We start from the raw sequence: 23,445 nt of genomic DNA, 5'->3' as shown, positions 1-23,445 counted from the left end.
TGGCTGCCTCCAGGTGACTTTTCATCGGGTAGTTGTTTGTGCCGCTGTAAAAGAACTCATCTAGAAGCTCACTGCTGAGTCCTTCTGGACTATCTTCTCCGATGTCTCCAGCCTCCACGGGTGTCTCTGCGTCTTGCTTCCTTGCAGCAACCTCAGGTTCCCGGTGTCTGTGTGCGATCACAGCAGGACTTCCAGGAGCCTGATCGTCAATCAGGGTGTAGGCTTCAAAGTAGTCCTCATTTTTTGCAGACTCCATTCCTGGAGCACCTGGAGGATCAGTGGAACCCAGCAGTGGTGTCAGATGTTCCCTGGGAGCTGAACATGATCCTGTTGAAGCCTGGGAAAAACCACTGAGCTCCATCACCTTGTGGCTGCTCTCTTCCTCTGCTCGGTCAGCTTTAGGAGAGCTCTCCTCCAGGTAGGAGAGGTTGTCCACCATGCCTTTGCTCTCCTCTTCATCCACCGTGAGCAGCTTGTGAGGGACGACAATGTTGAGGATTTCAGATCCTTCGGACACCAAACTGAACAAGCTTTGCTCTTTATCTTCCCGCTTCTTTTGCTTTTGGATGTTAAGCTGAGCCGCTCCAACTAATTCAGGTCTTCCTGAGATGTCATCACATCTTTCTGCAGGAGGCTCATCTTTGTGTCCACCTGCTCTCGTCTTCCTCCGCTTGGACATCAGCTCCTCATCCATGACCAGGAGGATCCTCCCTGCTGGTGCACAGGAAGTCCTCGGCGGGATGGGTGAGACGGGCGTGGCGCAGCGGCTCGGGGTGGTTTCCCAGGCGATCCCGCTGTCCTCACCCTGCAAGGCCACCATGGAGAAGGTGGAGTCCATGATCAGGAACTGCATCTTTGGCTGAACCTTCTCATTGTGGACTGCTTCACGTAAACTGAAAGACACCGTAAAAACACAGTTAGAGACGAGGGCTTATATTATCTTTCCCATAATATTAGTATTTTATTCCCATAATACTATTATTTTATTCCCATAATATTATCACGTTATTCTCATATTCTTTATTTCCATATTGTTATCACTTTATCCCTAGACTTTATTCCCATAATATTTTGACTTTAGTCCCCTATTATCCCTTTATTCCCATTATATGATCACTTTATTGCCATTATATTATCACTTTATTCCCATAATATTAGCACTTTATTCCTATAATATTATCACTTTATTCCCATAATATTATCACTTTATTCCCAGACTTTATTCCCGTAATATCACTTCATTCCGAGACTTTTTCCCATATAATTATAATTTTATTCCCATATTATCATTTTATTCCCATATTGACTATATTCCCATAATATCATTTTATTCCCATAATATTATCACTTTATTTCCATAATATTATCATGTCTTCCAAACACCTAATGTTCCAAAAATGACAAATTATTTGGTTTTCATAATCCTATAGTTTAAAATTTTCTATACCGCTTATTCTCATTAAGGTCGTGGGGGTATGCTGGAGCCTATCCCAGCTTAATATATATATATATATATATATATTTTTTTTAAAGGTACTGCTGATTTTTTCAGTTTTCTGGTCAAATGAATGTGCTGCGGCCTCAAACTCTCAATATTCTCTGCTATGTTAACAATCAAGCAGACCTGTTCCAAAGCTGCTCCACTTCATCACCAGCGTTCCCCTCCGGCTCAGTGTCAGGCGTCAGCGCTCGCATCTCGGCGTCACACAGGACCAAATCCCCCATGGAAGCGTCCATGGTTGGTTGGAACCTTCCTGATGGATTCTGCCACGGCGTCTTGCACCGCCGACTCGCGGATCCCCTGCGATCACGTTGCAAACACGCTCGCTCTGGGTTTTCTTGCTCAGCCGAATCTTGAAATAGAAGACGAGCCTTCCCGTGTGTCATGCGAGACATTCACGACGTGCCAGACGTGACTCACCTCTTGACCTTTTGCGATGCTGCTTGTGACATCGGGATGATTGTGTTACGGCCTCTTGGTGGATTATTAAAGAATTGCTGCAGTGTGCATGCGGTGTTAACGCCGCCTGGGATGAAGAATGTTAAAACAAACATCATAAACTTCAATAGTGGATCTTTGAAATGGTCAACATGTCTACACATCACACATGCACGTGTTACCGTATTTGCAGCAACAATAAGATACATCAGCTTGTTCAGTTTTTTAAAAACCATCTTTTACTAACGACACACATTAAGAGCTCACACCTGCCCAAGCGTGTCATGCCTGTGTGACGGCGATACCGGAGAAGATTTTCTTCCCCTTATAGTCAACATGTTGCATCATTATAACCCCAACCACTTGTGCTACTGCACACTGGTCTGCAACCAATCAGATCATTAATCCCGCCCACTGCCTCTTGGAGGGCCATCAAAAAAAAAAAAAAAAAAGGAAAATGCCAATAAACATGAATGACAAATCATTAAAAAATGCAAATAATATAAATTACCACAAAAAACACAAATATTATACAAAAAATACATTCCATTGTAATAATCTTTGTTTATTTCATGAGGGAAAAAATAAATTTACTCTTATCAACATAATGTGGTAAATATGTCTTTTCGGTCAATGGCAACAAACGCCCTGCTGCCGATCACGTCGCAGTGTGATGACGTCATCGGCTTAAGCCGCCTACTGAGCAGGAGGCGGCGGGATGAAATGAGGAGGAGGGGGAGTCTGATGCGGGTCCGGCTATGATGGAGCATCCATAGATTATATATTTTAACAGACGGAAAGTTTTTTAAAAATGTAACGCGTTAGCTCACCACGTGACATCCGGTATCGTTTATCGCCTCTGAAAGGCAGGACCATTGGACTTGCCTTAGAACCTGTTGGAAGATTGTCGAAACATCGAGAACATCACCACTGAGTAGACTAAACCCCTTAATATGTGGTGCTATATTTAATTAAGCTAGCACAACAGCAACCTAGCTAGCAACGCTTTTATATTTAGGTTAATTTTTTCTCTCTTCGTTTGAAAAGTTTCTTCAATTCGGCTCGGAGTGCCAAAACCAGTCCAGTCCTTAGCCGAGCACAAGCCCCGGAGTACGTTGATCCTTGTTAGCCCCTTGCTAGCCGAAGCTAGCAGGCGCTATCATTGGCTGCTTTTAGCTAGCTCGGAGCTCTCGGTCATCATCTTCACCACCATCATCATCATGCACGTTCAGGCGCGTTTGCTCCGGTGAAGCTTCGCACGTCACCGACATGCACCCACGGCCGCCGACACGTCAGACCATGTCGGAGTGAAACCCGCGCCGGAGGCACAACGAGAGGGGCGGCTGCAGAGGGAGTAGCTGCACCAAGCAACCAACCAGCAACAATGGGGTATGTTTGTTTAGTTCCTGTTTGGTGCTAATGCTAATCTAGCAGCTTGTCACCAGGAGTGTTTTGAACAAATTCCTGCACGTGTGAGTTACTTGTCAGTGTAACTGGTAAACACAACTAGCTGGTTAGCATGCTAGCTGGCGATAGCTAACTGCAGTGCACACTAATAAACGCTCGCAGGAGATTAAAGCTGCTGCTGCTGCGGCTGCCGAGGACAGCAGCTGTCAATAAATCCACTCACAGCCACACTATTTATTATTTATTTATGACGATTTTGGAACGTGTCAGCGCACACGGGGGTCGCTGGTGTGGCTTTGCGGTGTTGTCGATCTGTGCCTCTCAAAACTGGCAACGTTCGTGTGACAGGGCCTTCATGGGAACGAATACTGCATATATATATATATACTGTATATAATTGTATGATTGCTGTCCGATACAGTGGGACAAAGTATCCATATCGGCAGGCTATTTTATCATTAACCGTAGCGAGGAACAGTTGCGGGGAAAACAATCACGCGCAGCAAATTTTGTCAAAATAAGTTTTTTTTTTCGCTTTAAGGTATGTTTGCTACTTTACAGATGCTAACTAACAGAAAGCAAGCCAATGTAGGTGAAACGCCGTACCTTTCAGTCATTAACAATTTTCATTTTACAGTACGCCGAGAGAAAGTTTTATTCCTTTTATTAACAGAGTATCTCTACAGTTGGAGCACGTGGCGTGCTAATTCAAAATAATGTGACTGCCAGAAGAAGAAGAAGAAGAAGAAGGCTGCCATGTCAGTGCTATTTTGGCAGCAGCAATAACCCTGCATTACTTTGCTTAGCTGATGCTCTGTCACCATGGCAACCGCCACGTGATTTCCCCCCCTCCTCCCTCTTTACCCTCTGTCTGGCTCTCCCACCCACAAATCTGATCTGCTATCAGTTAATTTACTATTTGTGCAAGCAGGGAAGCTGAAAGAAGGCTCATTCTCTTCTATTTCTACACCCACCACAACATCTTGCAAGGGTGGGGGCGTGATTGTTTATGGCGGTTGATTGGTTCCCGACCCGACTGCGATAATTAATTCCCTGCCAAGAAGGATTCAATATTTTCCTACTTGGGCCGTACAAAAACCTCTATACAATCTTCTAATTACACTGTTTAACATCTGTAGAGCCCACAGGTCATGAAATAACACCCCTATAGTCACCTTTATGCTCATTAGCCAATAAAGTAGAAAATACAGCCCCAGGACTCGACTAAGCTAGTTGTGTGACATCACGATGGCCCGTGATGCTTTTCCAGCGGCTTCCTGAAGGCCTTTGTGCTTTTCACGTGGGGGGGGGGATAATGAAGGGTTAGTCTCCCAACAATGACTACACAAAATACACGCCTTTCCGCCCACGCAGTACTGGACCCAGGCCCACGTGCCACACACCGTCACCGGGTCAGCGTTGTCAACAAGGCTAGCTAGCTAAACAAGGCCGTGTGGGGTCGGACATATAAAAGGAGGGATACAGATTCCAATCACTTCCTGCTTCTCAAAACCGACATGATGCCAATTTTTAAACATGGAGATATATGTGTAGTGTAAGAAGGACTGGATGGGATTTATTGGTATGTGATAATTCCCTTTTATGGGCCTGATAATTCCGTTTTATGGGCCTGATAATTACGAAAGAGAGCAAAATTCAAACATTCTGTTCAATGGGAAGCCGTTGTTTACTGTCCTGGTGTCCCAATTTAAAGTAAGTGACGGCATGTAAAATAACGCGTCTGTTAGCATGACATCTAACCCGTGTGTGTGTGTGTGTGTGTGTGTGACTTCCTCATCTATGGTTATCATCATGGCAGCGAGCAGCCCATCTTCAGCACGCGGGCCCACATCTTCCAGATCGACCCGGCCACCAAGAAGAACTGGGTGCCTACCAGCAAACACGCCGTCACCGTGTCCTACTTCTTTGACAGCACCAGGAACGTGTACCGCATCATCAGCCTGGACGGATCCAAGGTCATTGTTTGCACCCGCTTCCTTTCTTTACCATGTGACTGACCTTGAGGCGTCCACTTGTCCAGGCCGTCATCAACAGCACCATCACCCCCAACATGACCTTCACCAAGACCTCCCAGAAGTTTGGCCAGTGGGCCGACAGCCGGGCCAACACCGTCTACGGCCTGGGCTTCTCGTCCGAGAGCCACCTCAGCAAGGTCCCCGCCCACGGTCACGCCTCGCCACCGCCGCCCGCCACCGCCATGTGGATGACGCATGTGTGCTTTTTAGTTTGCAGACAAATTTGCCGAGTTTAAAGAGGCGGCGCGGCTGGCCAAGGAGAAGTCCCAGGAGAAGATGGAGCTCAGTGGCACGCCCTCTCAGGTGAGCAAAAACACAACGTGGCCCCGCCCCTTCCCAGCCCCACCTTTAGTCTCGCACCAAGCTAACGTCCTCTGTCCTGCCCGACCGCTCCACAGGGCGGCGCTGTAAAAAGGAGCGTGTCACCCGCCGTCAAACACGTTATAAAGAAGGTAAACGTAGCCGGTTAACCCCCCCACTCATCTCAGTCGTCTCGTAGCTCCTCCCACTTCCTATTTGCTGACCAGCGTCATTGTCTTTGATGTCATCATGCCGAACGTAGCTCCCCTGAGGCTGTGCGTATCCATGGTGACGCATGACAACAGCATCTCCAATGTTTTTTTTTCTCTCTCTTTCAAGGAGCCCGTCGCCGCTCCCCCGCTGTCACCTTTGACCTCCGAGAGCGTGAACGGCACAGAGGACGAGAGGGCGGCGACTGAGGCGCCTCAGCCCAGTGAGGCCAGAGGAGGAGCAGAACCTTCCCACAATGCACTTCCCTTCTCTCACAGGTATGCCAGACAAGGAATGAAACATTGAATTGTGGCGGCCACGGAATCATTGTGACGCACACAGTTCACCCGGCATCAGCAAGCACTGGGAGGCGGAGCTAGCGGCGCTGAAGGGCAACAATGCCAAGCTAACGGCGGCGCTGCTGGAGTCCACCGCCAACGTCAAGCAGTGGAAGCAGCAGCTGGCCGCCTACCAGGAGGAGGCCGAGCGGCTGCACAAACGGGTAGGGCCGCGCTCACCTCACCTGCTGCTTGCCTCACCCGCCAGGCCTGGCTTTTTACCGCTTTACCCCCCCCCCCCTACCCAAACATGCCGCCAGGTGACGGAGCTGGAGTGCGTCAGCGGCCAAAGCACCACGGTGAGGTCGGACAAGACGGAGCTGAACCGCACCATCGAGGAGCTGGAGGAGGCGCTGAAGGCCAAGGAGGACGTATGTGCACCAGCTAGCTAGCCGCCTAGCGTTCACCTGCTGACCTCTCGGTGAACTTTGACCTCTATGCTTCCTCTCTGGACAGGAGTTGGAGCGTCTGAAGATGGAGGTTCAGAGTGCCAACCAGTTTCACTCTCAAAGAGACTCCCTCGCGCACAAACTACAGGCGAGTCACCAGCAGGGGGCGCTCTTTACTCTGTGCTGCTTTCAAGGGTGGTAGTAAACAAGAATTTTCTGTGGAAGTGGGGCTACTTTTGCAGCTTTGGAGGCGGTATCAGAAGCAGGGCTGTAAAAACTGATGGGGGCCACTTTGGGGGGGCATTTCAGGGGCGGGAATGTGGCTATTATGTAGGATCTCTGTAGCTCCCTTCACACAGCCTGAAGAAGCTGGCATTTTCCCAACTTGTCTGTGCAATAGGGGCCATTTTCCAGCTCTAGTGAGAAGTATCGGAGCAGGAAGCCTGGATGATCTCTCTCTGTCGTCACACTGCTTGTAAAAGCTGGCATTTTCCGGCCGTTTTTTTTCACCTAATTGTGTTTGTCTGGGCGGCACGGCGGTCGAGTGGTTAGCGCGCAGACCTCACAGCTAGGAGACCAGGGTTCAATTCCACCCTCTGGTATCTCTGTGTGGAGTTTGCATGTTCTCCCCCGTGCATGCGTGGGTTTTCTCCGGGTACTCCGGTTTCCTCCCACATTCCAAAAACATGCTAGGTTAATTGGCGACTCCAAATTGTCCATAGGTATGAATGTGAGTGTGAATGGTTGTTTGTCTATATGTGCCCTGTGATTGGCTGGCCACCAGTCCAGGGTGTACCCCGCCTCTCGCCCGAAGACAGCTGGGATAGGCTCCAGCACCCCCGCGACTCTCGTGAGGAAAAGCGGTAGAAAATGAATGAATGAATGAATGAATGAATGAATTTGTCTGAAGTGTCATTGTTTTGTAAGATTGTGCGCCTGATGCAACCCCCCAGGCCGTGGAGCTGAGGAACCAGGCGCTGGAGGCCCAGCTGGACGAGCTGGAGCAGCGCGTGGAGGCCGACCAGCGCGAGAGGGACGTCTTCCGTCAGAGTCTGCGCTCGCTGCTGCAGCTCCTGGACGGCAAGATCTTGGAACTGAGCGAGCTGAGGGAGGCTCTGGCCAAGCTGCTGGAGTGCAGCTAGAAGCCTCGCCGCCGCCGCCATGTTTACACCGTCTGTTTGCCACGCCCACTCGGATCCTTTACAAGAGCCAAGTTGAAGCGTCTCGGATCCGTCTTGCCTTCCTGGAACGTTTGGACTTTTCGCTTCTTCAGTCGTTGAACTGTTTTCGTTTGAAAGAATCGCTCCGATGACGACATCAGCCAAATGAACCAATCAGGCGCCAGGGCTTGTGAGCCATTGAGCCGGTACGCTATTTTCTGGTCGCACACACGAGGGCGGCAACGAGCAATACAAAGAGGACGCTTTATCCAGCCACTTTCAGGTACTTTCTTTAAAAAAAAATCATACTGGTGCACTTGTTTAAAAAAAAAAAAAAAAGACTAAACTTTGTTTTTCTCCTTGTTGCCACTTGAAGTGCAATGATTGATCATCTCTGGTACTTGTGTGTTTTTTTTATTACTATTTAAAAAATGGCAATATTTTCCACTATTTATCAAGATTTTTTTTGCCAAATGTTATCCAAATGTTTTTTTTTTGCTGATGTTGCCTTTTGGTGCAGGGATGCATCACTGGTAGCGAGCGACAGTCTTTTTTTTTTCTTTTTCCTTTTGTCGTGGGATTTTTTTTTCTTCCTCTTGCCAAAAATGAGAAACACTTTTGCTATCAAGGGCTCGTCATCAGTTTGAGAGGTATGACTATTTGAATAAATTAATGTAAATGCTTACTCAGTTGGAACTTCTAGTAAAAGTCAACCAAATTAAATAAAATCATTTTTGGAAAAAAAAATTGTTTTTGGTGCTTTTTATTTTCAAAGAAAAAAAAAACAGGAATAGAAAGCAGGAAGGAATGTCAGGGATCAAAACTGGTTTAGTTGTGGACCAAAATTAAATACATATGATGAAATTTATCCACATTTTAATTAACTAGTGAAATGCAATTACAAATGACTATACTGAATCCATCGCCCTATTTCATGATCCATTTGTTTTAATTTAATAGCGCTGCAAGATGATGAAATAAAAGGTCATAACAACAAATAAAAAAGCTCATGAAATAACAGGTTCAGTACAATAAGTTAATAAATATTTCACAATTGTATGAATTCATGGACAATAAACTTATGAACTTATTTCATCTGCTTTGTATTTATTTAATTTTGGCATACAAAAACAACCTAGTACAACAAAGTACAATTGTGTTCTTAAAAAAATCTTTAAAATATGAAGTGTCAATAAATACTTCGATACATTTAAGCATGCATGCATATATGTGTGTGTGTGTGTTATATATATATATATACATACATATATAGTATATATATATATAATTTTTTGTTGTGATTCAGTAAAGTTAATTCATATTATTGCACGTCTGCTGCAAGGTCCAACCGGTCCTGCTCGGCTTGTTTTGCTCCATTTTTCTTTGTAATAATTTTTAAAAAGCAGAAAGACAAGACAAGACAAGGACAAGTACAAACTCTGTGTCCAACTCAAAAAAAAAAGGAATGGTTAGAAATCAACGTACGTCCTTTTTGCCTACTGTGGGTTGTTAGCGCTGTTTAGCCTTCATGCTAAACTAAGCTAAGCTGAGGGAATGCAGCCCTGAAGAGTACGTTTGACAGATGTCATACACCAGGATAAACTTAAATAAGAAAAAAAAAAAAACACAACACTCAGTAATAATTATTAAAAAAAATCAGCTTGGAAAAGAAGGCAGTGAAGAAAAAGAAAACCTCCAATCAGCTAAAAGAGGCAGTGTGTTACCAGCAGGGGGCAGCCATGTTAAGCGAGCTCCAGAAGTGGCGTACTGTTGCTTTAAGAAGCAATGACTGTGTTTCCCCACAGGACTGACATCTATTTGTGGCGGCTACACCCTGTATGCTGCTGTCTACTGTACGGAGTTGGAACCGTGTGTACAGTAGCAAGACCGCCACAGATAAATCTGGACCGCCACAAATAATGAATGACTGGGAAACACTGAATTCCGTTAGCAGACACATTTACCCGACAAACGCTGAAATAAATTCCATATGTAGTAAATGTTTTTTTTTTAGTTTCCATGGAAACGCGCCACGAACAGTACGAGTGATGGTAAACAGCAAAACACACGGCAAACTACAGCACAACTCGACGGAGGTGAAAGGTCGTATCCCAAATGTTACAAAACATACCTCTGATAGAAAAAGTGTCTTTTGTTGTTGTTGAAATTTGCACCCCGAGCGTCTCAGTTCTCCCAGTCGGCGCAGGGCAGGCCCTCGTCCTCCGACTCAGACTCCGGCGACGCCTCCTTGATCCTCCTGAGCGCCTCGTGGATGCTGCGCGTCAGGGCGTCGGCCGAGTGGGGGAAGCCGCGGGCATGGCGAGGCGGCCGCTGCTCGGGGCGGGCGCGCACCTGCTTGAGGCGCACACCCTGGCGGATCTGAGCCAGGATGTTGTTGCTGTCGTCGTCCGGGTCGGGCGCCAGCACGCGGAGCTCCGCCTTCCTCAGGTGGAAGCTGCCGCGCTTCAGCGACGCCAGCACCTCGTCCATGGGGGAGCTCGCTAAGGACGCAATAAACGAGGGAAAAAAAAAAAAACATTTGAAGGATGAATATTTCGACTTTTTGTGGCCTCGCTGGTTACGTCGAGCTCTTCAAATCGTAATAAAAATAACCCCGCCCACGGCCGCCGCTCACCTCGCCTCCACTGTGTGGCGTCCACAGACGACGTCTTCCTCAGCTTCTTGCGGGCCGTCAGCAGCTGGCTGCTGTCGAAGAAGCGTGGAGAAAACGGCAGCGAGGACGACTCCGGCTCGCATTTAAGTGGCGGCGGCGGCGGGCGCTCGATGGCGGGCGGCGCCCCGTCACTGAAATGCTGGTCCTCCAGGGACGGAGGAGGAGGTGGTGGTGGTGGCGGAGGAGGCGGCGGCGGCGGAGGTGGTACGGCGGCTATGGTGAGAACGGACGAGGACGCCGGGAGAGGAGGCAAGGAGAGGAACGGAGGAGACGAGTCCAGGTTGTCCAGATTGAGGGGGGGCAGGGAGACGCTGTCGCAGCCGCAGGCATCACCCGGGGGCGGGGCGGAAAGTTCCGGCAGGTCGGAGATGCAGTCGGTCTGCACGCTGGCCGCCTGCGTGCTGGGAGGCTGACCCGCTCGTTTCCGGCTCTGAAGCTGTCTCATGCGGCTGGACTTCACCTGGCCCGGGTAGCGCTGGGGGGGGCACAGAGACACAGTGGTCACGGACGCAAGTGGGTGGACACAGAGGCAAGGACTGGTTCTAGGATCCGGTGGACCCAAAGACTGGAGAGTTCTATTCTTTTAGTCGGGTTAAGGCTAAGTTGTCCAGAGGGACAGGAACCATGGAACCATCAACTGGGACATGAAGGACGCCATAGCGTGCTGGGATGGGTCTTTGGTCTTTCCGGTTAGTTACCTGGTTGAGACTGCGAAGTCTGTCCAGAGTTCTTTGTCTTTCCTGACTCACACGTGCGTTCTGCTCAGCTTCATCTTCCTGGTGAACCTTGAGAAGAAAAAAGTCATTTGAGTTCATGTTAACGGTTCCGAATGAGCTACCAGCTGTCAATCAAACCTGCAGAGAGGTGTGGTCCCTGAGGACCCCCTGACGCTGTAGAAGCTTCTGCTTGTGGCTGGAGATACAAATGTCCTGCGGAAGGCCAAGTGATAGCTTGTTTAAAAAAAAGCCTTAAGACGTCGGAGATGTGGTGTGGTCACCTTCTTGTTTTTGAGGTAGACTTTCTTGGCGGTGATGCGTCCTCTGCGGGCCTCCAGCTGCCGCGTCCTCTGCTGCAGGACGCCGAAGTCTTCATCTCTGAGGGGGGCCGGTGGTCCGACCGGATCCTCATCGCCCTTCATGGCGTCGGGGCTCTCGAAAGCGTCGTAGTAGACCACCTCCTCCTGTCTCTCTGCAAGAACCACAGAGAGTGCTTGGTGAGCGTGGGCGCCCTCCGGTGGACAAAATGGGTCACACCTGTGATCTGTCGGCGTAGACTCTGCAGCTGAGCGGCGATCAGCAACTCCTCGCAGCGCAGAACCTCGGCCTGGATGTCGTAGAGCTGCAGCTGGAGCTCGTAGTAGAGCGCCTCCAGCTGGTCCAGGTGCAACATCGCGTCCTCGCCACCCTGCAGGCTCCGCATCTGTAAAACGAAGACGCCCGGCAGCCATTAATTTACCTTTTTCTCTTTAGGATGCGACTTTCTCCCAAAGTTGAGTGTCAGCTTCATTATTCGTGTCAAATTACAGCTGATGTTTTGCAGTCATGTGATGTTCTTGATAAATAAAATGTTTGGAATGTGCTTTAGCTTAGCATGAACGACGTCTCCTTTTGAGGGTAAAAAGTTTGCATCTCGTGTCTGACCTCCTCCTTCAAGCTGTGCTTCCTCTGCTCCAGGCAGATCTCCTTGGCCCGCATCAGCTGCAGCGTTTCCTTGGCGACGGCGTACTGCAGCCGCTCCATGCGCTCCACCGCCGCCGCCCACGCCGACTTGCCGAACTTGCGCTGATCGGCGCGCATTCGCTCGAACAGCGCTGCGAAGCAAACACGGTGCACTCAAAACGACGGAGGATGTTTCGCTGCCAAGCAGCCTTGCGTTCGTTTACCTTTCTGTGCCCGATTGGTGGTTTCAAAGAACTTGACGGTCAGGTCCTGGATGGCGAGGACGGCGGCGTGAGCCTTCTTCTGCCACTCCTCGTCCTCCTTCCTCAGGCTCTCCACGCGTCGGGGACCCAGGCGCTCTGTCTCCATCGACATCTGCGGGGCGAGACGACACACAGGCAGAAGGGGGAGAACTCAGGCGGGTGTAGTACCAGCAGCTCACAGCAGAGGGCGGTAAAGAGGTTTCCAGCAAAGTGCTGCTGCCTGTAGCTTTAAGACGCCATATATCACACACGAGACTAGCATTGCAATGTGATTGATGCTAACATTTGCACAGCAACATTATGCTAGGTGAGGTGACAAGAAAAAAAAATATGCCATAAGATGGGTAGTGAAGCCAGACCCACTATTTTGAGAAGCGCTAGCTTAGCATAGCATCATCCAAGCAGTGTCCAGGAAGTGCACATTCAAGTACGAAGTCTGCCACCTTGAGTCTGGTCACGTGCTGGAAGTGGGAACTTGGCGCCACGTGGATTCCCGGCTAGACCCCCATACCCCCCCCCCCCTTCCCCACCCACAAATCCCTGCTGCATGACGGCGAGTTAAAAGAAGAAAATGTCCACTTCCTGCGAGGCCGGCAGCTGTGTAAATGTAAAGCAGACGTACAGGAGAACACAGCCAACAAACCTCAGAGGTCTTTCGGTACATGTGTGTGTGTGTGCGCACGTGAGGGATGGGAAGTCGGGTTTTTTTTGGAGGGGTGGTCGATGACATCATTGAGCAGAAACACGTGTCAGGCTGAAGAACATGCTCGCCGTTGTCGCTGTGATCTCACCCGTCAGACATGCTGTGATGGACTACAAGAACGCTAGCTTAGCAGGCTTAGCAAATCTCACACCTCCTCGTGGACTCGCAGCCAACAGGTCGGCTTTTATGTGCCCCCCCCCATGGCGTGGTGTACCACTCAGCTGGCCAGTGACAGAACACAGAGAAGGGACGCTCCTTCCTGCCGTTATCACCAGCAGCGTCACTCTCTTATCTCGCTCAGTTAGGGGGGGGGGGGGGGCAAACAGTCCCTTTGGGGTCGCAAGGCTGAAATCTCCTTCACTAAGCTTAACATGACAAAAAACTGCAGTCCGACTACACTAGCATTTACAGCCCAGGGGTGTCCTAACTTTTTCCAGCCAGGCCACAGACAATGTACAAAATGATGCACGCACACCGCATGGCGACCGTGCCATGTGCGACGGTAACAGGAGCCGTCGTCCTGTCTAATTCATGGCTGACCTCTCACCCTCGCGGTCAACCAGACACCGGCCTTCCCACAATGCATCATTCGCATACACGCTGTGCATCCATGCCGGCCGTCTGGCTTGTTACTTTTCACAGCTAGAACCTTCTTGCCGCCAACCAGGCTTACACTCACTGTCAAAAATCTCCAAGAAGGTTCTATGTTCTTCTATCCATGCTGTAAGTATGTAGTAACAGGTACAGGCAAAGGCAAAATCACCTGTACTGTGTAAGTGAGCAAAATAAACGCTCTAAAAAACAACAGCGCTACGTGCATGCTAGTACGTTTTTAATTGCATTACATGCTACTTGGCACCGTGTCTTACAACGCCTGCACACGCTGCACGCTGACGCTCACGCCTGTCAACGACACCATGACGCGCGACACCCTCCATTCATATCACGTCACATGACTTGACAGGTGCAAGAAGCAGCCAAACCGCCACAGAGGTTTCCGTTGGCATGCGGCACGATGCCCCGAGGGAAGGGAAGCACCAACGAGGACGTCCAACTTGAAGCTTTTCCGCACTTTTGTGTAGTAGTTTAGTACTCCCGCTGCTTGTTAAGCCGTTGGGGCTGGAGAGCATTAAAAAAAAACTCTCCGGCCTGCGGGCCGACACTACTTTGAGGCCCCCGCCTTGATATGAAAGTTTAATGTTAGTGCGGCCCGCGCAATTTTGATATGGATGCTGTATGGTATCATGTACCCAGAAAAAATTATTACGTTTGATTAATGTTCATGTTAAAGGTTAAATAACTGTTAATAGTTATCCTCCCTATCCGTGTGGAAGTGGTTTTGGCTATTTAAGTTTAAAGGAAATAACTTGAAGGCTACTGTTTAGGTCGCTAGCTCTCTAGTTTGCGAGTTAGCAAGTGTCTCAAGACCCTGCAGTTGCGCAATATGTTGTAAATAAAAAGAGTATAAATGTGACTATAGTCGTGTTTTGTCATGTCTACAGGGCTCTAATAATGCTTTGTTCATTTCAATCTGAAAAAAAATAATTTGTCTACCCACCAACTATATGTGGTTTCTTAAGTTTTATTATTATTATTATATTTATTTATTTATTACTGATTGATTGATTTTCTTTATTCTTGATTTGTTTATTTATTTTTCATCTTATTTTGTGTAGAAAAATAAAAAGTAAGATATTTGAGAACAGTGGAATGTTTTATCAGAGCTTTTCTTGTAGAAAATTGGAACCAAAGCGAAGTTTTTTTTTTTGTTTTGTTTTTGATAAATGCGTTTTTTTTGGGGGGAAAACCTGATGCGGCCCAGTCTCACCCAGACCCAAGCTCCAATGGCCCCCAAGTAAATTGAGTTTGAGACCCTTGCTCTGGATGATCCACTGCCCTCCATAACAACGCTATGTAACCTGCAAGTCAAAGTGTGCTCCAGGACAAGATGAGTTCATAAGACATGGCCCTTGGGTCTTTCCGTGTGTGTTACCTTAATCTGCTGTCGGCGCAACATAGCCAGCTCCCTCATGTCCCTGAAGGGCTGCAGCAGGTAGTGGTAGAGTTGGGTGGTGGCCTCCTGCAGCTCTCCGTACGCCTCGTCCTCCTCGGGGTAGACCTGCAGCAGCTCCACCATGCTGTCCATGGCCCTGTGCTGGTCCAACACCTGTCGCCAAAGACACACGCCAGTCAACACCTGCACCGTCACCATCTTTCCCATACCTTCATCCACGTCAGTCAGTCAAGGGGTCACATCCACTTGTGGTTGGTGGTAGACGATCACAATGCACCCCACTATAGGCTTTATAGGCTTTTCTCATGAGGAGAGTGTTGGTCCCAATTAAAAAAAAAGACAATTTTTGGTGCATGGAAATGGGTGAAATGTTCCACACAAAAAGTACATATCAAAGCGAGATACAATATCTGAAATCATTATTTTACAGGAAAAAATTAAAAAGTAATAACTAAAAAAAAAACTAAAAGTAATATATCTCCGATTTCATTACACATATTAAAATTAAACAAGCTAAGTGGTGCCTGGTATAGAAATAGTGCCTCGTTAGTCCAAATGCACAAATAAATAAATAAATAAATAAAAATAATAATAATAATAATAACAAAAAAATTAATACAGAATACAAAAATAAAATGGTAAAGAAATAGTGCCTCGTTAGTCAAAAATAAATATATAAATAAATAAGAATAATAAAAGAAAAATATAAATAATAATGAAAAAATTAATACAGACAAATAAAAATAAATAAAATGGTAACGAAATAGTGCCTCGTTAGTCAAAAATAAGTAAATGAATGAATAAATAAAAGAAAAATAAATAATATAATAAAAAAATTATACAGATAAATAAAACTAAATAAAATGGTAAAGAAATAGTGCCTCGCTAGTAAAAAATAAATAAATAAATAAATGGAATTTAAATAATATAATAAAAAATAAATACAGATAAATAAAATACAATTTAAAAAATACAGTAGAAATAAAACTAATGTCATACATGTATTATTATTATAAAACAATAAAGATAATTAAATAAAGATAAAAATACATGTAAATACAGTGTCAAATAAAATAAGCCAAACTGTACATTGTTTCCCATTTGTCAACACAAGCACACCATTGAAACCACTGGTGGTCGTACTACTGCACTGCATCGTCCCGAGAGCTCCTTAAAACCCCCCGCCGCCAACAGACTCCCTTTAATCCCCAGATTAGCGCGGATAGAATTATGATGGGGATTTTATAGCGACTAGCCTTTCAAAATTCAGCCAGTTTTGCTATCATGGTAATAATAAAAGCAGATAGCAAAGAGCTGGCGTGGCTGTGGAGAGCTTAGTTTTGAGTAGCAGACCACTAAGCGGTCGTGATTCCTTGCGGGCCACGGTGCGTGACTGTCGGGGCCCGGCACCGTGTATGTATGCGCTACAGCGTTGCCTCGCCATGTTAAAATGCATCTCAAGTGCAGCAGCAAACGTGCAGGCAGAGAACAGAGGGGGCTTGTGGCGCTCCCTGGGCCTGAACACTAAGCGCCATTCAGCTCCTGACACTGCTCCTTCTGTTTACCTTGGAGGAGGCCCGTCTCCATGGCAACCCACTGCCACACTCTACGCCCGGGCTCCCGAAAAACCGCTGCGTTGCGGTGATTGCACTCTCAGCCTGCACATGAGCTCCACACGTGCGCCTGCCTCTCTTAAAAGGGTCACGACGCTGGCTTTTTTTTTGTTGTTGCACGGTTGGAAAACTATAAATAAATAAATTAAAATAAAAACCCAGATTGGTGGTGAGAATACTGCACTGCATCATCCTCATACCTCCTTTGAAAGATTGATTAAAATATGCAAACTGGTAAAGAAATAATGTCCATTTAGTATACAAACATTATTATAAACATAATGATAATAACACTATTCATTCATTCATTTTCTACCGCTTTTTCCTCACGAGGGTCGCGGGGGGTGCTGGAGCCTATCCCAGCTGTCTTCGGGCAAGAGGCGGGGTACACCCTGGACTGATCACCAGCCAATCACAGGGCACATATAGACAAACAACCATTCACACTCACATTCATACCTATGGACAATTTGGAGTCACCAATTAACCTAGCATGTTTTTGGAATGTGGGAGGAAACCGGAGTACCCGGAGAAAACCCACGCATGCACGGGGAGAACATGCAAACTCCACACAGAGATGCCCAAGGGTGGAATTGAACCCTGGTCTCCAAGCTGTGAGGTCTGCGCACTAACCACTAGAACGCATAATAAATATAAATAAAATATAGGTAGGGTGGCACAGTGGACAAGTGGTTAGCGCGCAGACCTCACAGCTAGGAGACGGGTTCAATTCCACCCTCGGCCATCCCTGTGTGCATGTTGCATGTTCACACCGTGCATGTGTGGGTTTTCTCCGGGTACTCCGGTTTCCTCCCACATTATAAAAACATGCTAGGTTAATTGGCCACTCCAAATTGTCCATAAGTATGAATGTGAGTGTGAATGGTTGTTTGTCTATATGTGCCCTGTGATTGGCTGGCAACCAGTCCAGCGCCCTGTGATTGGCTGGCGACCAGTCCAGGGTGTACCCCGCCTCTCGCCCAAAGACAGCTGGGATAGGCTCCAGCACCCCCGCGACCCTTGTGAGGAAAAAAAACGGTAGAAAATGAATGAATGATAATGATAATACCATAATAAATATAAATAAAATATAGGTAGGGCGGCACGGTGAACAAGTGGTTAGCGCGAAGACCTCACAGCTAGGAGACGGGTTCGATTCCACCCTCAGCCATCTCTGTGTGGAGTTTGCATGTTCACACCGTTCATGCGTGGGTTTTCTCCGGGTACTCTGGTTTCCTCCCACATTCCAAAAACATGCTAGGTTAATTGGCATGAATGTGAGTGTGAATGGTTGTTTGTCTATATGTGCCCTGTGATTGGCTGGCTACCAGTCCAGGGTGTACCCCGCCTCGCGCCCGAAGACAGCTGGGATAGGCTCCAGCACCCCCCGCAACCCTCGTGAGGAAAAGCAGTAGAAAATGAATGAATGAAAAATATAATATAAACAACACAAAACAAAATCAACATACAGCAGAAATAAAAAGCCACATCAATATTAAATGGCTGTACATGCAATTTTATGACCAAAAAATAAAAAACTCTTGCTGGATGCAGATACTGTACATGACATGCTAACTACGCTAGCCTCACGGATCTCCATTTACAATCCAGGGAGTGAGGCAAAAGCGCCCCTACTGGTTGAAGCCGGGTAGTGCATCCCATTTAGCCTTGCTGACTACAAGACACCATTCATAAACAGCCCAAATAAATCAACCAATCAAGGTAGAAAAGCTTCAGTGGCCTTTTTAAAGCCACGCCTCTCCAATTCCTGATATGAGACGTGACAAAAAAAGCTCAGTGACAAAAAAAGCTCAAACGCCAACAACAGCTTGCCGAATTTAGCAGCGCCTTGTTGAGGGAGCACGCTGTGTAATTACAGGACGACTACATTTCCTGCAGCCGCAGCCCAGTCATCAGTTCCCGCTCATCCAGTTTTGTCAGAACCGGAGCTGCCGGGTCTTGCTCGTGGAGGATGTGGATGGAGGAATCTTGCAGGGAGAACAAGTTTCGTGATCGGCCTTGTTGTTAACTCCCTTTAAACTGCCGAGGCTGACTGACGCGCAAGCAGAAGTGAGCTTTAGCGTCAGTGTTTGTTGTGATGACAATGACGCCGCAACAAGCGCTCACTAGCGACAGTAAGGCAGGCTCTGTCTTCTTGGCTAACTAACGTGCTAAACCGCACAGATAGAGCACACTAGCTGTGTCATGCTAAAGTGCTAAGATTTAGGTTTTTTTTTTTACTTTTTTTTCTCAAAAAATGCAGCAAAGAAGTGAAGGACAGATAGAGATTAGACTTTTCTCACGTTTGGTTGCTCATAAACAAGCTCTTATTGAATAGTCACTTTTGCGTAAAAGAGGATATTTAATATATTTATATGTCACGGACAGGTGGCTCCTGGAGGGCGCGAAATTTCCAACGCATTGCAAACTTTATATCCCGCTCTTGTCCTGCTTTGAGCACATTAACTTCAGTTTGTTTTCAGCTATTGTTACCACAATTTAGCCAGACAGGCATGAGTCACATGTCATCTTTTTCCACCCGAAAGACAATCTTTTTTATAAAGTTTCATTTGAAATTTGGAGAAATACAGATATTTTTTTGTTCAATAAGTTCTTTTAAACCGCTATTAGCAAATACTCGGACCCAGTGAGGCCAAAGTGTGGCCCAGGGGCCAACAGCATCAGCAAGAATGGACAAATCAGCATTTTACAAGAATAAAGTCAAAATATGGAGAGAATATATATATTTTTTTACAGTAGTAACATTATGAGAAATAAAACAACAGAGTTGTTGGGAAATAAGATAAAATATGATGAGAATTACTGTGTGAAGAAGTAGATCTATTTAGAACAATTAAAAAATCAACAGCAGAAAAGGAAAACAGTTGTAATTTTACTAAAGTAAAGTAAAAATATACAAAGAAAAAAGTTACCAATTAACAAGAAAAAATTATGGTAATAAAGTCATAATATTCACTAAATTTTTATACAAAGATTATTTAAGAAGATAGTTAAAATATTTAGAACCTGAATTAAAAATGGGGTTGAGTGGTTAACGCGCAGACCTCACAGCTAGGAGACCAGGGTTCAATTCCACCCTCGGCCATCTCTGTGTGGAGTTTGCATGTTCTCCCCGTGCATGCGTGGGTTTTCTCCGGGTACTCCGGTTTCCTCCCACATTCCAAAAACATGCTAGGTTAATTGGCCACTCCAAATTGTCCATAGGTATGAATGTGAGTGTGAATGGTTGTTTGTCTATATGTGCCCTGTGATTGGCTGGCCACCAGTCCAGGGTGTACCCCGCCTCTTGACCAAAGACAGCTGGGATAGGCTCCAGCACCCCCGCGACCCTTGTGAGGATAAGCGGTAGAAAATGAATGAATGAATTAATTAAAAACGGGAAAAAGAGGAAAAACTGATGTTGATACTAATCACAAAGATGAGATGTTTTTCTTGGAAATTGGAACATACTAGAACTTCTTAAGTGTGGGTTTAAAGATATCAAAGTTGCATCCTTTTATTTTTCGCTGGAGAAAGTTTGGACACCCCTGCTGAAGACCATGAGTGGAGGGAGCCATCGTGTGCGTTACTAAACGCGGCAAGGCTGAGGTGTGGCGCTGTCAGAGCGTCAAGACTTTGGGCCCGCTATCATCAAAAGGCGTCTATCAGCCGGAAGAAGGCTGTCAAGTCTTTGGAGAGGCGCCCTGACTGGCTGGCTGATGTCTGTCCTTTTTAAAGTGTCACCCAAAAAATGTCTCGGTCTCTGCCAACAGCTGTGTCGGCGAGGCGTCACCGCTGTAATTCAAGCGACCGATTGTTCTGTTTTGTCTCTCGTGACACCCTTCCGCTCCTCTGCAGCGCCGGCCAGAGCGGGGTCATGTTACAGGCGGCCGCGTGGAAGTGTAGTAACAGATGGTAGATCGTAAGGGCGGGTGGGGGGGGATGCGGTGGGGATAAAGGAAGAGGAGGAGATTTGGGAACAATTGAACAGTTCATGCGTGCCACGGGATCTCGGTGCTAATGGATTCCGGTGAAAAGTCACATCGAGATGTGATCACACCCTTTGGAAAGAAACACATTAGTTCCATTTCTCATTCAACCTTCATGTGGAAGACCCCCCTCTAATAAACTACAACAATGGAGGAATAGAAGCTAGTATGAATGCAATACCACTCAAAAGTTTGAAGACACTTTCTCTTGTTGTGTGGGTCTGCATGTGTCATAATCACTCTGACCCATCATTTAAAAAAACAATCCAATGAGGCGAGATTGTCTGTAATGTGAGGGTGAGCAAATCAAGTGCTCCTTTTGTCTGTTGCCTGTGATGATAACGGCCTGTCATCACTTCCCCTGAGCTCACCTGTAATTCTAATATCCATTTCCAGAGGAAAAATGTTCCAAATGCTCCACGAGGAGAGGATAAAAAAAATGTGGAGTTTGGAAAGTGCAACAGGTTTGTCACAGACCTCCGTGAACTCACATCAGCTTCTCTGAGCATGTACCCGAATACAGTGCACCTTGCTGGGCCATGCCAGGTGGCTCCTCCCTCTCTATACTCTGGTTCTAACACACAGATGCTCAAGGTTGATGGGTCAGGATGGCTATATTACGATTGTCGTTGATTTGATGTGAGTCCGTAATAACTTCCTCCTTCCGATTAAGTACCATATTGTAGTAATGTGTGTGTCTTGTGTCATGTTGGCTGATATTCTAGCTACGTTTGTTGACAACATGACAGCAGACACGGCTCACAAATTGGAAATCTACGCAGGCAGTAACGGAAATTTCCGATACATGAATTAGGATTCCTATACCGGATCAGAGGGGCCCATTCCTAAAAATTGTAACTCTGCCCTGGGGCGGGTTGACGACAACTACAACTCAACTCCAACTGCCATTGCGGTCCTCTTTGTTTGCTGCAACGGCTTCCTCGTCTTTGTCGAATTGATTGTCGCCTTTACATGATGTCATCACGTGATGATGTCACATTATTTATGTTGCAACGACAACACCAACAAACAAAACAATGGAAGAGGAGGGAACACGACTGTACTTGCTTCTACACAAACGGCTTTCGTGTAACTGTTCATGTGTTAGTAACCGGATTCCTCGGTACGAACCGATGGGTTCGATACAGAGCCGTACCAACTTCCCACCAGAATAAAACTATAATTTTGACTGTTCAAACTGTTGCATTTGTGTTCTATAGTGTTTATGTGCTTTTAGATTTGGATAATTTCTGCACTGACCCAATATTTGTTTACATTTTCCACCATGACATTAAAGATGGCGTCTCACCTCCTGCATGCGTCTCTTGGCTCTCTCCAGCGCGTCCTCGTAGCCTTTCCTCCGAAGCTCGCTGAGGCTCTCGTAGTACTCCTCCGTGTCGTCGTTGTCAGAGAAGAGCACCTGCGAGAAGATCTTCCATCCGCAGGTGTCGAGAGCGTGGCCCAGGTACACCTGCAGCTGGTAGCACAGCGCCTCCGTCTCCCGTGGAGACGACACGGCGCCGGGGCCGAACAGGACGGACCACACGCCGGATGGCTCCTCCGGGAAGGGTGGCAAGCAGGGCTCCAGGTCCGAGTTGACTTCGCACAGCTGGAGGTGGGCTGAGCGCAAGTCCTGAGAGGAGAAGAGGCCGGCCCAGCTGAAGTCCTGACGGCCGCCTGGCTCGGGGCCGTCCGGAGGGACCTCCGGGACATCCATGGGGTCGACGAACTCCATGTCAGTTACCCTGGGTGTCACCATATCCCACGATTCTGTCGTCGTATCAGTTTTTCCTTTCTTCGGGCGAACTTTAATTTGTTTGGAGTCCGCTTCTGCCGCCACGGGGCTCCAGTCGAGCAGCGGGTCCAGGAAGGTGGCCCGCTTCTGAACCGTCCGGTTGTGGCAGGTTATGGCGAACTTTCCCTCGACGTCGTTCCAGGCCACGATGAAAACATATTTGTGTCGCTCTTTTTCGTCGAACACTTTGGGTCGAACGGACACCCAGCCGGACTCCAGGTTGTCCTCCATGGCGAAGGACATGTCGGTCAAGACCGAAAACAAGCGACCGTCGTGGGGATAACAGTTGACGCTCGCGGCTAATGCTAGCTAGCCAGCTGGGGAAAATGTAGAAATGGAGGCAGCTAATGCTAGCAAGCCGATTAGCAAACAACAAGCGGTCAAACAAAGGCTCTGATATCGCCTGGAGCTTAATGTCTCCCCTCCATTAACAACGACGACGACTCGACACAAAGTGGGAAATTAGCGACTGTGATGGCGAACGGATGTCCGGGTGAGGGCGACACATCCAGCCCGGTTGTCATGACACCTGGCCGCCGGGATCACCTGCTGGCTGACCGCTGCCGTTTCTTCTTTGTGCTCAACGCGTGAGCTTGTGTTTACAAGCCGAGCGCGTTCACGTTAAATCCGGGGAAGTGCGATGGTGCGTTCATGAGCCCCGCGGAGAAAATCCAAAATTTCCTTTTCAGCGAGTAGCTTTAGCTCGTATCTGACTATAACCATCGATAATTGCACTTCAATGGTCGTAGTCGTCAATATATGCACTGTAACCCTCCTTTAGTCTTCCATTTTAATCCGAAATCTAACGTTTGTCGAATAGAACATGTCCGTGTCTCTGCTCACCCTTTGTTCCTTCAGTGTCTCGCTCGCAAAGACGCGCACGAGGAGCATAAACATCTGCACGTGGGAAAACCCATGACGTCAGCACGCAGACGTGACTGTCAGAAGGAGGAGGAG

At 47.3% G+C, this 23,445-nt stretch overlaps 2 protein-coding genes across 4 annotated transcripts; one reads left to right on the top strand and one right to left on the bottom strand.

Moving 5' to 3' along the window:
• Window positions 1–2,646: 2,646 nt before the first annotated feature.
• On the top strand, window positions 2,647–8,526 carry homer1 (homer scaffold protein 1). 3 transcript variants are annotated; one of them, XM_058064489.2, is made up of 10 exons: window positions 2,647–3,328; window positions 5,166–5,322; window positions 5,388–5,519; window positions 5,593–5,685; window positions 5,781–5,834; window positions 6,022–6,170; window positions 6,250–6,394; window positions 6,491–6,601; window positions 6,687–6,767; window positions 7,573–8,526. In XM_058064489.2, the coding sequence occupies exons 1-10, from the start codon at window positions 3,324–3,326 to the stop codon at window positions 7,759–7,761; spliced, it is 1,116 nt and encodes a 371-aa protein (XP_057920472.2). In that variant the 5' UTR covers window positions 2,647–3,323; the 3' UTR covers window positions 7,762–8,526. The 3 variants fall into 3 exon arrangements, with proteins under 3 accessions (XP_057920472.2, XP_057920471.2, XP_057920473.2); XM_058064488.2 differs by having other exon boundaries at window positions 6,235–6,394; window positions 7,573–8,525; XM_058064490.2 differs by lacking the exon at window positions 5,781–5,834 and having other exon boundaries at window positions 6,235–6,394; window positions 7,573–8,523.
• Window positions 8,527–8,868: 342 nt separating this feature from the next.
• jmy (junction mediating and regulatory protein, p53 cofactor) lies at window positions 8,869–23,409 on the bottom strand. The gene is made up of 10 exons (XM_058064473.2): window positions 22,003–23,409; window positions 15,071–15,244; window positions 12,336–12,486; window positions 12,094–12,263; window positions 11,707–11,872; window positions 11,451–11,641; window positions 11,308–11,382; window positions 11,152–11,238; window positions 10,415–10,928; window positions 8,869–10,280 (listed from the first exon to the last, which is right to left on the bottom strand). Exons 1-10 carry the CDS (start codon window positions 22,729–22,731, stop codon window positions 9,964–9,966), a joined length of 2,574 nt encoding a protein of 857 aa, XP_057920456.2. The 5' UTR covers window positions 22,732–23,409; the 3' UTR covers window positions 8,869–9,963.
• Between the last annotated feature and the right edge of the window lie 36 nt (window positions 23,410–23,445).

Source organism: Doryrhamphus excisus, linkage group LG10 (genome assembly GCF_037039965.1).
Source record: "Doryrhamphus excisus strain RoL-2023G ecotype Guam linkage group LG10, RoL_Dexc_Guam_v1.1, whole genome shotgun sequence".
In the NCBI taxonomy this organism is placed as follows: Eukaryota; Metazoa; Chordata; class Actinopteri; order Syngnathiformes; family Syngnathidae; genus Doryrhamphus; species Doryrhamphus excisus.
Note: the sequence above shows the minus strand (reverse complement) of the source record. Positions and strands in the feature narration are given on the sequence as shown.

Bases quoted from the DNA above. Each gene is read 5' to 3' on its own strand.
- jmy (XM_058064473.2), bottom strand. From the start codon at position 22,731: ATGTCCTTCGCCATGGAGGACAACCTGGAGTCCGGCTGGGTGTCCGTT. The intron at 12,487-15,070 runs GTAACACACACG...CTCGCCCCGCAG, and splicing joins TGCGCCGACAGCAGATTAAG to ATGTCGATGGAGACAGAGCG. The intron at 11,239-11,307 runs GTTTGATTGACA...TTTCTTCTCAAG, and splicing joins GGGACCACACCTCTCTGCAG to GTTCACCAGGAAGATGAAGC.
- homer1 (XM_058064488.2), top strand. The intron at 5,520-5,592 runs GTCCCCGCCCAC...TGTGCTTTTTAG, and splicing joins CCGAGAGCCACCTCAGCAAG to TTTGCAGACAAATTTGCCGA. The intron at 6,395-6,490 runs GTAGGGCCGCGC...ACATGCCGCCAG, and splicing joins CCGAGCGGCTGCACAAACGG to GTGACGGAGCTGGAGTGCGT.